The sequence below is a fragment of the Manis javanica genome, chromosome 17 (assembly GCF_040802235.1).
Source record: "Manis javanica isolate MJ-LG chromosome 17, MJ_LKY, whole genome shotgun sequence".
NCBI classification, from domain to species: Eukaryota; Metazoa; Chordata; class Mammalia; order Pholidota; family Manidae; genus Manis; species Manis javanica.
The window spans coordinates 64,509,323-64,523,669 of NC_133172.1; the positions used below are offsets into that span (position 1 = coordinate 64,509,323).

The 14,347-nt window shown below is 43.4% G+C and overlaps 1 protein-coding gene and 1 long non-coding RNA gene across 2 annotated transcripts in view; one reads left to right on the plus strand and one right to left on the minus strand.

The window, feature by feature from the left end:
• Window positions 1-1,418: 1,418 nt before the first annotated feature.
• On the minus strand, window positions 1,419-14,263 carry PRDM7 (PR/SET domain 7). Its single transcript, XM_017662211.3, has 10 exons — window positions 13,616-14,263; window positions 13,122-13,238; window positions 12,704-12,811; window positions 10,135-10,184; window positions 7,894-8,050; window positions 7,175-7,276; window positions 6,687-6,958; window positions 6,219-6,286; window positions 4,859-5,052; window positions 1,419-2,627 (listed from the first exon to the last, which is right to left on the minus strand). The coding sequence occupies exons 1-10, from the start codon at window positions 13,689-13,691 to the stop codon at window positions 1,585-1,587; spliced, it is 2,187 nt and encodes a 728-aa protein (XP_017517700.3). The 5' UTR covers window positions 13,692-14,263; the 3' UTR covers window positions 1,419-1,584.
• The window catches only part of LOC118967543 (uncharacterized), a 37,638-nt gene continuing 25,806 nt past the window's right edge, over window positions 2,516-14,347 (plus strand). Inside the window, exon 1 of the long non-coding RNA XR_012126638.1 lies at window positions 2,516-2,654. This is a non-coding gene — a long non-coding RNA (uncharacterized lncRNA). The remainder of the gene's footprint in view (window positions 2,655-14,347) is intronic.

Below are 14,347 nucleotides of genomic sequence, written 5' to 3' on the forward strand. Positions count from 1 at the left end.
TTTCTTTTTAATTTCCTGTTATTTAACCCTAAGTCAATTCCATTATGATCAGAGAGTGTAATTCTATGACTTCAATTCTTTCACATGACTTTTAGGTTGGTATGATGATCCAGGTAGTTGTCTGTCTTTGTGAATGCTCAACGTACATTTAAAATAATATGAACTCCCAGTTGCTTTGCACAGGGTGCTTTGCAAGGCTGAAGCCAAATGCCTTTCTATGACCTAGGGAGTCGTACACCACTTTCACAACACCTGTCAGTCCTGTTCCATGAAGGAGGATGCTGTACCAGAGTGTGGAAAACAGGAGGTGAATTTGTTGGCCACCTTTGAGGCTGGTGGTCAGCCTAGAAATGAGGGTTATTGCTGAAGGGGCGGAAGAGGAAACAGACCTCTTTCTACTCCTCCTCTAGAATTCATTTGGATTATCAAAGGGTGGGCGGGGGCTGGCTTCACATGTTATTGTCAGCTCTGCCTGCCTGTGTGGAGGGAGGTTCTGAGGCTTCCAGGCTCAGTGGGAAGGACAGATGCATCCCTGACCTCCCAACTACTTCTCAGGATAGCTGAGAAGTCTGAGAAGTCAGTCTGTGCAGAGAAAGCAGTGGTGTCTGTCTAGTCTCTGAATTTGGCTCTCCAGCCCCTATCCTGTCTGTCTTCCCCTGTCCAGCACTAAAGACCTGGAAGTCAAAGGCACTGGAAGTGGTGCAGTTGGAGACTGACAATGAGGAACTGACTTGCATTCTCAGCCACCCTCTGTGCCACGTTACCAGTTCATAGATTAAAAAACAGGCACATAAAGAGTGAATGTCTAGCCATAGGCCACATAGCTGGTGAGAGCAGAGCTCAATATAGTCTGATCAGAGCGTGAACCCAGTGTAGTCTGATGCAGAGTACATATGCTATGCACCATGAGATGCTGATGCTGAGGGGGCAGCAAGGAGAGAGAGAGGAAGACGAGGTGACCCAGACTGAGCCAGGCACATGGGTGTGCAGACACCCCTTTCTGGCTTTCATCTATGAGGCTACAGTGGTCTGAGGAAACTAGGAGTGGAGCCAGGAGAATGCAAGGGAGGAGGGTGGCAGTGGAGGGAAGGGGTCTATTAGGAGAAAACACCACATTTTCTAGGATACCAGGGAATTACCTTCCCTTATGAGTCTGTCTCAAATCCTAGACTTCTCTCCCTGGGCCCACTAATCAATTCTCCAAAGACCTACCCAGATTGACTGCAGACGTATGTCTTTCCAGGGCCTGAGTTCCTGTGGAGACTTGGGCTGAGAGTTTGTGTTCTCTGTGGTCCTTCCAGACCCTACTTTCAGTGATAAGGGGGGAATGAAGTATGTGGTCTGAACTTCAGATTTTTTTGGAGACAAAATTTATTGGAACAGGAAGCCAAAAAGCCATGTAGGGGATTGTTGTTAACATCCCCAAAACACTTGAGGAACTTCTCTCTCATTTGTCTACTTCATTTCTTTACTGAAATTGAGAGATTTCTTCAATCAATTAATTTTGCACTCATAATTGGAGTGTAAATGGTCAAGAGGCTTCCTTTGAAGATCCTTCACAGCATGCATATGGAGTGTGTGTGGTTACATTTTTTCTCCTGTGATTGTTGAGATGTTATTTATTGGTAATGGCTCACTCACCATAACTGAAACACAGGGCTTCTCCCTGGTGTGTGTCCTCTCGTGTGTGATAAGATTTGATGTGTGCGTGAAGCCCCGCCCACACTCCCTGCAAACATAGGGCTTCTCCCCCGTGTGTGTCCTCTCGTGTGTGATAAGATTTGATGTGTGAGTGAAGCCCCGCCCACACTCCCTGCAAACATAGGGCTTCTCCCCCGTGTGTGTCCTTTCGTGTCGGATGAGATTTGACGTCTGTGTAAAGCCCCGCCCACACTCCCTGCAAACATAGGGCTTCTCCCCCGTGTGTGTCCTTTCGTGTCGGATGAGATTTGACGTCTGCGTGAAGCCCCGCCCACACTCCCTGCAAACATAGGGCTTCTCCCCCGTGTGTGTCCTCTCGTGTCGGATGAGAATTGACGTCTGTGTAAAGCCCCGCCCACACTCCCTGCAAACATAGGGCTTCTCCCCCGTGTGTGTCCTCTCGTGTCCGATGAGAATTGACGTCTGTGTAAAGCCCCGCCCACACTCCCTGCAAACATAGGGCTTCTCCCTCGTGTGTGTCCTCTCGTGTTGGATGAGATTGGACCTATCAGTGCAGCCTTGACCACACCTTCTGTACTTGACTCTTACAGACATTCCTACCCCCACAAATAGTTTGTCTGTGTCTTCTGGATTCACTTTCTGGTCTGTGCTGGCCTCCATCAATCTTTTATGTGTCCTAGAGCACCCCATTTGGCCTTTGGGTGGGTTGGAAAAGGCCCCTGAAATCCTCTTCTGCCTTAAACTTTTAAGCAAAGGTTTGGACCTTTCTTTGACCTCTAGAACTTCAGCTTTGTCACTCCAGCTGTGTTGGCCTGGACAAGGATCCTCTGGTTGGAGATGTTTTCCTGAAGTTGTTTGTGAGAGGATCTGAGAGGGGTGATTGTGCTCTACATGCTGGCTGAGGAATTTCTGACTGGAGAAGGCCAGAGAGCAGGAGGCACATGGATGGATCTCTGGCTTTGGTTCTGCTGAAAGAAGAAGTTTTTGGTCAGGTACATGTTGACAAGCCTGTCTGGGTGGGATGCTTTGTTTTCTGGTGGGCCTGCCCCACTAATCATTTATATTGTGCTAACAGCACAAGCTCTGTGTGGCATCTGTTAGGAATGGCATAAAACTAAATGTGATTTATTCCCAGAGGAATTAACATTTAAACAAAAGGGTATTGACAAGAAGCCTATGTGTCAGAACATGTACCAGGGAGTCGCTCCAGCTGGGAGGGGGAGGGAGATTTAGAAAGTGTGGGCTGTACATCACTTCAGAAAAATGCAGAAAAAGTTTTGAACCAGCCAATAAAATTAAGACAAATGTAAAGAAAGCTTAATATGACTATAACTTGCTTAGGCAACATCAGGGAGAGAATGTGAACCCTGCAGTACTTAGACAATGAGGAACCAGGGGAGGGATTCATGTGCTAAAGAATAAATTGATTTTTGTAAGGGCCCTAACTCTGCCTGCTCACCAGACACCTGATCTTGCAAGGCTGCCATTAAAGCCTCACTCCGTTGTTCTTTTTGACTCTCTGACCACTTATTGAGTTCGGACCAGTGAGTATTTCTCACACATCTCCATTCCACTTTTATTCACTGCATCTTCCTCAGAAATCCCCAAAACCCACATCCAGGGCATTTTTTACATATCTCTCAGTCTAGGAACTTTCAAGTGTCTTCAGAGGCAGCTTCTCCCTTCCACAGATGGACCTGCAGTGGCCTTTTCCTACATCCTAGTATTGTTTAAGTCATATCTCTCTGTGACAGTGTCTGCAGCTCTCTTATTCTTTGGAGAGATAATAATGCTCCTGATGACTTAGGTGTAATCGTTCTTAGTTATTTCCTCTGAGGGGAATGGGATTCACTAAGTTAGGAGCCACTCAGCCTGGATATGTAGAAATGTGGAAGGCAGGCTAGAATAGTGCTTTAAGAGAGCATGTGTTGGTAAATCTGAATTTTATCATCCACATTCAGAAAGACATATTTAATTGAGGACCTCTATGCTTCTGGGTACCCATCAGGAAGTGGGATTCAGATTAGACAAGAGCCAGTAGTCCAGGCCCCACTGACTAAAGGATTTGGGCTCCTGCTGCCCCAACTAGACTGTGAATTGATTCTTTGTCAGTTTTCTACAAATCACAAAATGTAAGTATATCCTTCTTCAAGAGTCACGCCACCTATTCATACTGACTTATTTCATTGAACCTTAGCATTTTAATTGCAATAACAAGTCCTATTTCAAAATACATCCCAAATCATACTTATAGCCCCAACTGCCATCTCTCTAGTCAACCCACCATCCTCTTTCCGCAGTCTATTTTCCAAAATTTAACGAAAGCATTATCTCAGAGCAAAGCACATGTGACTCTCTAGTTGAAAATTGCACACTGGTTCCATCTCACTCAGGAAAATCCCATGTCTTTATAGGTCATAGGCCGTGGGCTTCCATGTATGGACCCAACCTCTGTTCTTGCCTCCAGGCCTCCTTCCCCTGGTTGGTCTCCCAGCCAGTCCTTGTCACCCCACCTCTCCTGCCTTGGATGGCGCACTAGCTGGTGCTTCTGCCTGGACCTCTTTGCCCACAGGTACTTGCATGTCTCAAATGTTATCTCCTGAGAGAGCCTTCCCTGACCTCTCCGCCACACCTCATCGCCTCCTCATGGTTCCTAGACACCTTCCCTAGATTAGTCCCCCTCAAAGCACTCATTGCTGTTTGATGCTGTGCACATACACTCACCCTTGTTAACCCATCAGCTGCTCGAGGGGTGATTCTCGATCGCTGCTGTTGGGCACAGAGCAGGAAGTCATACGAGAACTGACTGAAACTGTGAATGAGTGCACATCAACACACACATATCATTCAGAAATATGGAACAAATTAAGAAGCAGCAGCTAAAAGGGCCAAAAAAAACTGTGTTGGGGAGAGAGCTGGTAGGTGCTTGAAAACTCATTTTTTGTGCCCCTAAGTCTTCCAGTACTCTATGCTGTGATATATCTCATGCACAAAGTATTACAAAAATCAGAGCAAAAAATTTTAAAAGTAAAAACTGTTCCTAAGTGTCAAAGGCATATGAAATCCTTAATTTCTGAAGCATCTGAATTGCAATTTTACTGACTTTATTCTGGATTTTACTCTTCTTAAGAGTTGGACTATGAAATTCCCAAGAATCTTTTAATTTCTTTCCATTTTAAAGAACAGTGGTGCCCACCTCTCTGTGCTGTGAGCTCTCCCTTCCACTTGCTTCCACACTTGATGCCCAGCTCCTGGCCATACTCATCTCCATACCAGACCAGTAGTTCACTGCCCGGCCTGATGAGCTGGCACGTTCTGTAGAAGATCTGACTGTGATACTGAAAGGCCACCAGGTTCTGCTCCTCGTCGTCCCTGGCGCAGTTTACGTACCTGGGATCACAGCGGGCAAAAGGGAAGAAACCACCGGCAGTGAGTTCCCGCCACCTACCATGTCCACGTCCAGCTCCATGCCCGGTGTTTATGGCTGGCTTGGACGCTGCCCCCTCCCCTCACTGTTCCTGGGGAAGCTTCTGTACATACCTCAGTCTCTTTCGCAATATCATGTGAATTCTTATTGCCAAGTCTTTCTTACTGTGTTCATCCTGTCTAGAATGCTTTCCTCCCTTGCCTAATTAAGTATTTTCCAAAGCCTAATTTCATACTTAATTTCCACCTCATTTTGCCATAAAATCACAGATGTTTAGCCTCTCTAAGTTAAGTCTGTTGTGTAACACATACCTTTGTGCTTGATTATCAACGCTGCTTCTAGATTAGCACATATCAGCCTAACTCATATCCTGTTTTAAGATGCCTTTGTCCAATCTCTCCACCCTTTATTTAAGGTACCATTTACTTGCTTCCTCCGGGTTTCTGTAGAAAATGGAGGTCCTTTTGCCTTAGCATAATAGCACAGGACAACAGTAGTTCATTCACATTCTGTATCCCCCTGGTAAGGGAAGGGGCTGGGTCATAAAGCCCAGAGGCCCGTGGCCATACTTCAACTTATTTGTACTCAGGCTTCAGAACCCAGTTCTAATTAGAAGTGAATTTAAGAAGATTTTCTGCCCTCACAGATTAAAGATTTGCTGCCCTCCCTTGTTTTAATTTATCTTGGCACTGTGCACTTCTTGAAAAAATAGGAAAATTATAGTTAAATCTTCTTGACATCAATTTTTTAATGTGTTTGTCTGCAATATGTCCTCCATAAGGACATGGATTTAATGTGTTTAGTTAAAGAACTCCCCTGTCTGAACTGGAACATAGTAAGTGCCTAATAAGCGTTGATTAGATAAGTTAAAGTGTGTGAATCTAGGCTCCTCAAGGTTTCCTCTAGGGCTGAAATTTTGTATAGCGTAGAGATTTATATTTTAGGACACATACTATCATTTGATTTCTTGTTTTTTTTCTAAATAACTCTTAAAATAAAACACTGTACGGAGTAAACAGAGAAACAGAGGCTTGAGGGAGACAACTGAGGGAGGCATGATGAGAAGGGAAGGAGTGTGGGCTTGTGAGAGTCGAATATCCTCTCTGAAACTCAGAAAATTTGGCCTTACCTCATCCAGTTGGCCCAAGATTTATCCTTTCCATCCACATACTTATAGGAGTTTCTTCCTGTGGTGATCTGAATTCCAGAAAGAGAAGTTAAAGGATTTTTTTATGAGGGAGGTAATAGAAGAAGTGTTATACCGTATTGTTATCAATGTGCTTTCATCCTTCATGGATTCAGTCACCAACTGAATGTGACATGCTCATCAGCCATCATCGACATATCTGAATCAATTTGCCCACTCAGAGCAAGGGCCCTGCAAGGGAGGAGCCATTTGTCTATGTCTGTACTTCTGTGCTCCCACCTACCCTCTGATCTTTACCTAGTAGCTCCATGTTGATGCAAAGTCCGCCCATTACACAGAGCTGACCATGTTATCTCCATCAATGTTCTGGCATGTAGAAGGTCAGGTCCCATCAATCCACAAGAGGGACGTAGGAAACTAGAGACAGGGGAAGAGACAGATGATTCTAACCTGCCAGGAATACCCGCTGTTGGCTGCCTCTTCATCTTCTGTGATGTGGCCCTCATAGGGGCCAAAGTGCAGACCCAATGGCAGATCAGATGTTTCATTCCACACTCCAAGCCCAGCCTCAGGGATGCCTGATGGTCTGATTTTCAGCCCAGGGGGCAGAGTGAGGTCTGAGCGGTTGGGATGTCCCTTGTCCACTGCAGTGTCCTTTATAAATGTAGCGGGGCCATGAGCAGTACAACTGTCAATGAAGAAGTTCTGACACTTCTCACAATCTGGAGGTGAGAGCAAGAGGGGTTAGGGAAAGCATAGTGCATGTTCTTGGACGTAAAGAGCTTCAGAAGGAGTGCAGGCACTCACACTGTTTAGCTTCAGTCCTGTACTCCAAGTCATTAGAGGAAGGGAATAATGTGGGGACCAAACAACGAGATGAAATTATTGTACCAAGACACAACAGCCTTCTCTGTGAGTGGGCCAAAATGGTCACTTACAGAGGTAGTCGTCATCCTGGGGCTCGCTGACCTCTTGGTATGCGCAGACCTTTCTTTCTCGCAGGCTATATGTCTTTACTTCAGTCTCCTTTCTTCCACGTTCTAAGTTGGAGAAGAGTAGGCAAGTGAGGTTGGTGAGGTCCAGAATGTTAGTCCCTGTTTGGCCAAAAATGGACTTTCCCATCAAATGAACCCTTGTCCTTCTACACACTCTGGTTTTCACCCTGTTAACTAGGGAGACTAGGATTCTACACTGATACAGATGCTTAAGTCAATTTCGGCTATTGTCATTATCCGGTTAAACTTCCCAAACTTTGTACTTAGAAAATGGTTCATTCACACTTTTATTCATCCAGAGAATATTTGTTGAGGGCATGTAACATGGTAGGCATTAAACAAAGGTCTGGGCATACAATACCAAGAAAGTATGGTCTGTTATCACAGATGGATTTATTGGACAACTTGCACAGGCCAATTCTTTTATTTTTAAATTAATGTTTTCAAACAATACCTGAGCTATGTATTCTTATCTTCACTTTACAAATTAACATTCAGGAACTCAGAGAATTTATAAGATTTGCCCAAGGCCCGAGTGCTAACTTCAAGCCTCAGGTTAGTCCAGCTTAAACCCAGGCCTATCCAAAGTTTAAACCACATGCTTTCACCATATTCATCAGCCTTTCTAAAGGACTGAGAGGGACTAAAGTTTTTCTTCTTACCCATTTTTCGTCTACAGTGATGTCCAGAGGTACTTGTTTTTCCAGGAGGGGATACTGGCTTCTGGGCCTGCTCTGAGCCACTTATGTTCAGAAAGTTTGCTGTTTTTGAGAATTCCTTCAAACTAGATTCGTTATTTAGTGGCGCCTTGGATGTTCCCTTCAATGTGAGAGTTACATATTAAAAGACAATATGCATTCATTTACTTCTTTAAGGCTTGTGATGTGTTTTCACATGCATGACTTTAGTTAATACTTTAATAACCCTTGCAAATACCAGGGGAATCGGAATAATAGGGGGAAAAGAAAGGGCCTAAGTGGGCAGTGAAAACAAGAGTAGAACCCCTGTATTTTTTAAAAATTAGAAGTATCATTGGTATACAATATTATGTTGGTTTCAAGTATATAATACAGTGGTTCAACAGTTACCCATATTATCAAGTTCTCACCCCCTCCATGTGGTCACTATCATCGATGTATTAAGATGTTGCAGAATCATTAGCTGTATTCTTTGTGCGGTACTACCGTCCCCGTGACCAACTATTACTGTGCCCCTTAATCCCCTTTCCCTTCCCCCCTGTCCCCTCCCTCCCCCTTGATAACCACTATTCCCTTCTCAGTGTCTGTGAGTCTGCTGCTATTTTGTTCCTTCTGTTTCCCTTTGTAGTAGAACCCTTGTCTTAAGATCTTCCTATTCAGTTTTGTTTAAAATCTCTCCAAAAAGGTGAGAGTAAGAGAGGGAGGATACTTGGGAAGGCTAGAGAATCAACAGGGTCTGTGAAAGACGGGGGTGAGAGTTATAGAGAAAATAGGTGATTTTTTACAAATGAGTGGACCTTTTATGGAAGAGGAAATGCAGAAATGTACAGAGGGTATCAAATACATCTGGAAAATGAGGTAACCAAACAGTGATATTGGGAAGAGAACTGAGAAACTGTTGGCAGAAATGTATTGAGGTGATGAAGAAAAGATGGCAAAAGTTGCAGATTGCCATATCCTGGAAAGAATATCTGGAATTGGATTAGCTGGTTATTGTCAATTCTGTCTGAATAAGGTTTTAACACTAGCTAGTTTTCCTCAGTTTCCTGACCCATAAACTGGCATATATGTGAATTCTTAATGTTATAATGAACATGAAATGTCATAATGTTTTGAGACCAAATTATTTTGTGAGCTAATACAGCACGAATGTGAGATTAGTCTTGCTATCAACTTACCTCCTCACTTGTCTCCATATTTGAAATCTATCTTATAGATACTATATTCAGCATTCCTTGACACTCTTACATCTAGTTTAATTTGATCTAGTTTAATGCAAATTACTCAGAAAATATACAGGACCTTGGACTTCTGAGAAGTCACATATGAACAAGGTTCTCAAAAAACCCACATTTCAGAGGCAGGCTACACAGATGATTACAAATAACGTGTGATTGCCTAATTAGAGCTCGGAGGAAAGGCTCACTTCCTCCTACAAGAATGAGCATTTGAAAGTAGTGCCAGATGGATGTGTTTTGGCTGAATAGTGTGTAACCTATATGAAGTCCTTAAGGTATTTTCTTATTTGTTGTTCCTCAATCATCAAACCTGGAGTTCCTCTGGGCTGGGAGATGCTTCTTTTGATTAGAGTTGAGGGGCTGTAAGGGTGGGGATCCTATCTCCTTCATATGGGACTATTCAGTGTCACTACTGCCCATTTGTTTGTAAGCTTCCCTTAGTCAGAGGGTCTCAGCACATCTCTCCTTTTAACATAGCAGACAGGAGCTTAAATTGTAACAACCACTAAGAGGAGTGGAGTTATGAATAAAGCAGTGTGAGTTTTAGACAACTATGAAAGTTTCAATGGGCTTGTAAGTGGTTTAGAGAAGGAGCTTTGGATCAGATTTCACTACCACTGAAACTGTGATACAAGGCATATAAGCAAACATTTCTTTATCTCAGTTTCCTCATCTGTAAATGGTGATGGTTATAGTACCTACCTCATAGGGTTACTGCCAGGTTCAAGTCAGGTTATTCATGTAAAATGCTTAAAATAAAGTCTGAAATATTGTGAAAATAGAAATAAGTGGTAGCTACTACTGTTGCTGTTCTTATTAGCTATTAAAATGATAGCAGACATTGTGCAGAAGGGATCAGGAAAGGAAGGCAGCAGTTTCTAGCACACTCAGTGCCTTCTTCTACTCTTACCTGTGTTTGGGTCCATGAGAAAGATTTTCTTGTCATCAGGATTTAGGAAATACTCACCTTCTGGTGTTTACTCTGTTCCACTCTGAAGGTCACCCAAGGAGGTTTGACTAAAGGTGATTAAAAATCAATGTTTCAGTTCATAAATATTTCCAAACTCTGGAAATTCGCATTAGGGACACGGCAGTCTGAACTAGAGTGATGAGTACAAGGAGTATTGAAGGGCGATCGGAAAATGGTTTCCGAAGTATCATCGAGGCTTTCTATTGGGGTCATCAACTAATTTTAAAAAAATGTTTAAAAACTAGAGAAAATGTCATTTATATTTCTTCCTATGTTCATAAATTATCTATTGAATTTATCATTAAATAATAAATTGGCCTTTTTTGACAAAAATACCGAACAAACTGGGAGTAGAAGGAAATTACCTCACTATAATAAAAGTCAAATATGAAAAGTCCACCTCCAACATCATATTCAATAGTGAAAAAATGAGAGCATTTCTTGTAAGATTAAGAACAAGCCAAGGATGCCCACTCTTGCCACTTCCATTCAGAATAATACTGCCAGACCGAGCCAGGGAATCACACAAGGAAAGGAAATAAAAGGAATCCGACTTGGCAAGAAAAAGTAAGATTATGTCTGGTTGTGGATCTCATATGTAGAAGAACATAAAGATTCTTCCCAAAATTCTGTTAGAACTAACAAATTCATCAGAGTTGCAGGATACAAAATTAACACCCAAAAATGACTTGTAGTTCTATGCACTAACAAGGAACAATCTAAAAAGGCAGCTAAGAAGACAATCCATTTTGAACAGCAACACAATGAGTGAAGTAATTAAGAGTAAACTTAATTAAGGAAGTGAAACACTTGCACACTGAAAATCACAGAACATTGCTGAAAGAAATCAAAGAATACGCAGTAAATGGAAAGGACACAGTCTCTTCAAGAAATGGTGGTGCTGAGAATGTCTACATGCAAATGAATGAAGAGGGGCCCTTTTTTTGATGTCATATACAAAAATCAGCTCAAATGGAAGACCTCAAAGTATAAAACTCTTAGGGAAAAACAAGGGCAAACTTCATGACATTGGAATTGGCAATGATTTCTGGGATATGACATGAGAAGCTCAAGAAACAACAACAAAAAAATAGATAAGACCACTTAAGATTTCTGTGAAACAAAGGATACAGTCAATACAGTGAAAAGGCCACCTGTAAAATGGAAGGAAGTATTTGTAAAACATACATGTGATAAGGGTTTAATATCCAGAATATATAAGGAACTCCTACAATTCAATAGTAAAAAAAAAAGTAACTTAATTAAAAATTGGGTGCTATGTACTGAATTGTGTCCCTCCAAAAATCCTATGTTGAAACCCTAACGCCCAATGTGTATTTGGAGATGGAGCATTTTGGAGTTAACTAGGGGTGGATGAGGTCATGAGAGTGGGGCCCCCATGATGGGATTGGTCTCCTCAAGAAGAAGAGAAAGATCTGTGTCTTTCTACCTAAGAATATGCACAAAGAAGAGTACCAACACATAGCAAGATGGACGTTGCCTAAAAGCAAGGACGAGGATTTGACTATGAAAGCACCTTGATCTTGGACTTCCAGTCTCCAGAAGTGTGAGAAAAACAAATTTCTGTAGATTGTCACTCATTCTATGGTACTTCATTATGGCAACCCAAGCTGACTAATACAATGGAAAACGGACTTGAATAGATATTTCTCCAAAGAAGATACGTGTAAATGGCCCACGAACATATGAAAAGATGCTCAATATCAATAATCACCATGGAAATGCAAATGAAAACCACAGCGACATGTCATCTCATACCTGTTAGGATGGCCAGTATGAAAATAACATACAGTAACATGTGTTGACAAGGATGTTGGGAAACTGAAACACTTACACACTGTTTGTTGAAATGTAAAGTGTTGCAGCCACTATGTAAAACAGTATTGAGTTTCCTCAAATAATTAGAAATAGAACTTCACTATGATCTAGCAATCCAACTTCTGGGTACATATGAATAGAATTTGAAAACAGGATCTTGAATAAACATTTCCGCACTCATGGGCACTGCAGCATTATTCACAGTATCCAAGGTATGAAAGCACCCTAAATGATGGATAAATGGGTGAAGAAAATGTGGTACACACACACACACACACACACACACACACATACACACACACACAGAGGAATATTATTCTGCCTTAAAAAAAGAAGGAAATCCTGTCATATGCTACGTCATGGATGGACCTTGAGGACGTTATGCTAAATAAGATAAAATAATGACAAATGACAAATACTTACATGAGATATCTAAAGTAATTAAATTCTTCTCTTGTGATGATAACTATTCTGAATTTGGTATTTCTTATTCACATTCAGAATGTTATACATCTGTTGCTTATTAATATATCTTTAAATAACATATATAATTACTTTACCCATTTAAAAACTTTGTATGAATAGCCTCTTACTGTATAATATCTTGCTTGCTTTGAGAACATCTGTATTTTTGAGGAAATAGTTTTTTTCGTTAACTCCTGAGACACAGCTGGTACCTGAACCCAGGTCAGTTTCAGGACACCTTTAAATCCTCCTGCATCCTCACCTTGCTGACTGGGCATCCATTCTTCATCAGAATCCTCAGTGTCATCCACCTGGGGCTTGATGGCCTGCCTGCGACGACACATGAAAGCTGGTCGAGGAGATCTGAGACCTGGAAGAAGCAAAATCTTTGTCCTAAAAGGCAAGAGGTGGAAGAAAGAACAAAGCACAGCAAGAAATGAAAGCACCATAGAGTCATAGCGACTCAGTCGGATGTGCCAGGAGGGTCTACAGTAGGGCAGGAGGTGAGCTCCGCATTGTCGGTACTGGCCGCACACTGATACAGAGAGCATTTCCCTCTGGGTTTGTCTCCACACAGAAGGGAACTGTGGGCAGACAGAGCCACCTAAGAGAGAGCCAGACGGATGCAGGGGTTGAACACTTGCTTCCCAGGCTACTCTGCACTCCACATGTCGTGTTACCTATAGCGACCAGTGCTTCATAGTTCCTTTTCACATTCCTGTATCGGATTTTCTCCCAGTCTCCCATCTCTGTCCATTCTTTCCTGGAGAAGTATATGGAAATGTCTTTGAAAGCATCTCTGGCCTAGAGAAAATAATAGGTTCCATCAGTGATTTACTAATGCAAGTCAGAACTGTGAGCATGGCCTTCTGCTCCATCTTGCATGTAGGGTCTATGTAGCCTGAGGCCGCTGGGTGGTCTCTGAAATAAGGGTGAAGACTCTGTCTCCTGACTGGGTCCTGAATTACTGTGCAAACACCAAGCGAGAATTTTCCCATCCCTCCCCTGATGTGGAGCAGTTGCTGATGCTAGGGTGCTGTTTTCTCCCCATGTCTCAGACATCCTGCATGCACTCACAGAGAGGGTCGCCTACTGGTGCAGGCTCCTTGTCACCGAGCCCCTCTTCCCTTCCTTATTACAGACCCCATCTGGAGCCTGGCTTCACCTCCCACACCTCTCACCGTGGCCTTCCAGCTCGTTGCCTTTGAGTGTCCCTCATTGTTCTCCTCCAGGGACCTCTCAGAGCTCATGGTGCTGGGACGGCCAGGCAGGTCCTGCTGGGACTCTGATGTCAGCAAGTGTCCCTAAGTCTTCCAGCCCCAAAGCCAAGGCACCTGTGAAGGGAGAAGGTGCTGAGAGGGGGTGACAGCCCAGACCACTGCCCTGATGCAGGTCTGTCTTCCTGTCCAGGGCAGGAAGATGTGGGGACCCAGTGGGGAAAGACGGTGGGGGGGCATTGGTGGGATGGGAGCATCTCCAGTGGCCACAACCAGCCTAACATGAGCTGAATTTTGTCTCTTTAGTTCCCTGCAGCTCAGGCCCTCTCAGGAAAGGCGGTGAAGGTGCCTGGAGGGCCCTGCTGCGGGTGTTTGAGGGCAGTCCTCAGAGGGCACGGCTGGAGGAGTTGCAGGGAGATGCGGAGCACTGGATGCCAGGACTGGGGTCAGGCTGACAATTATGGAAATGATCCAGCAAGAGGAAAGGAATATTTTGCAAAGATCTGGGGCTCTCCACCTGTGGATTCTGGAGAAATCTGGGTGTAAAGCTGTCTCAGTCTCTAGGGAACACAGATCTTGGGCTGAGGAAATTGTGGTTTCTGAGTGAGGGGATTTGGGGTCTCATGCTGAGGAGAATTGGGATCCCGTAGGCTGATGGCATTTGCCGTCACTCAGGACAGGGTTTGGAC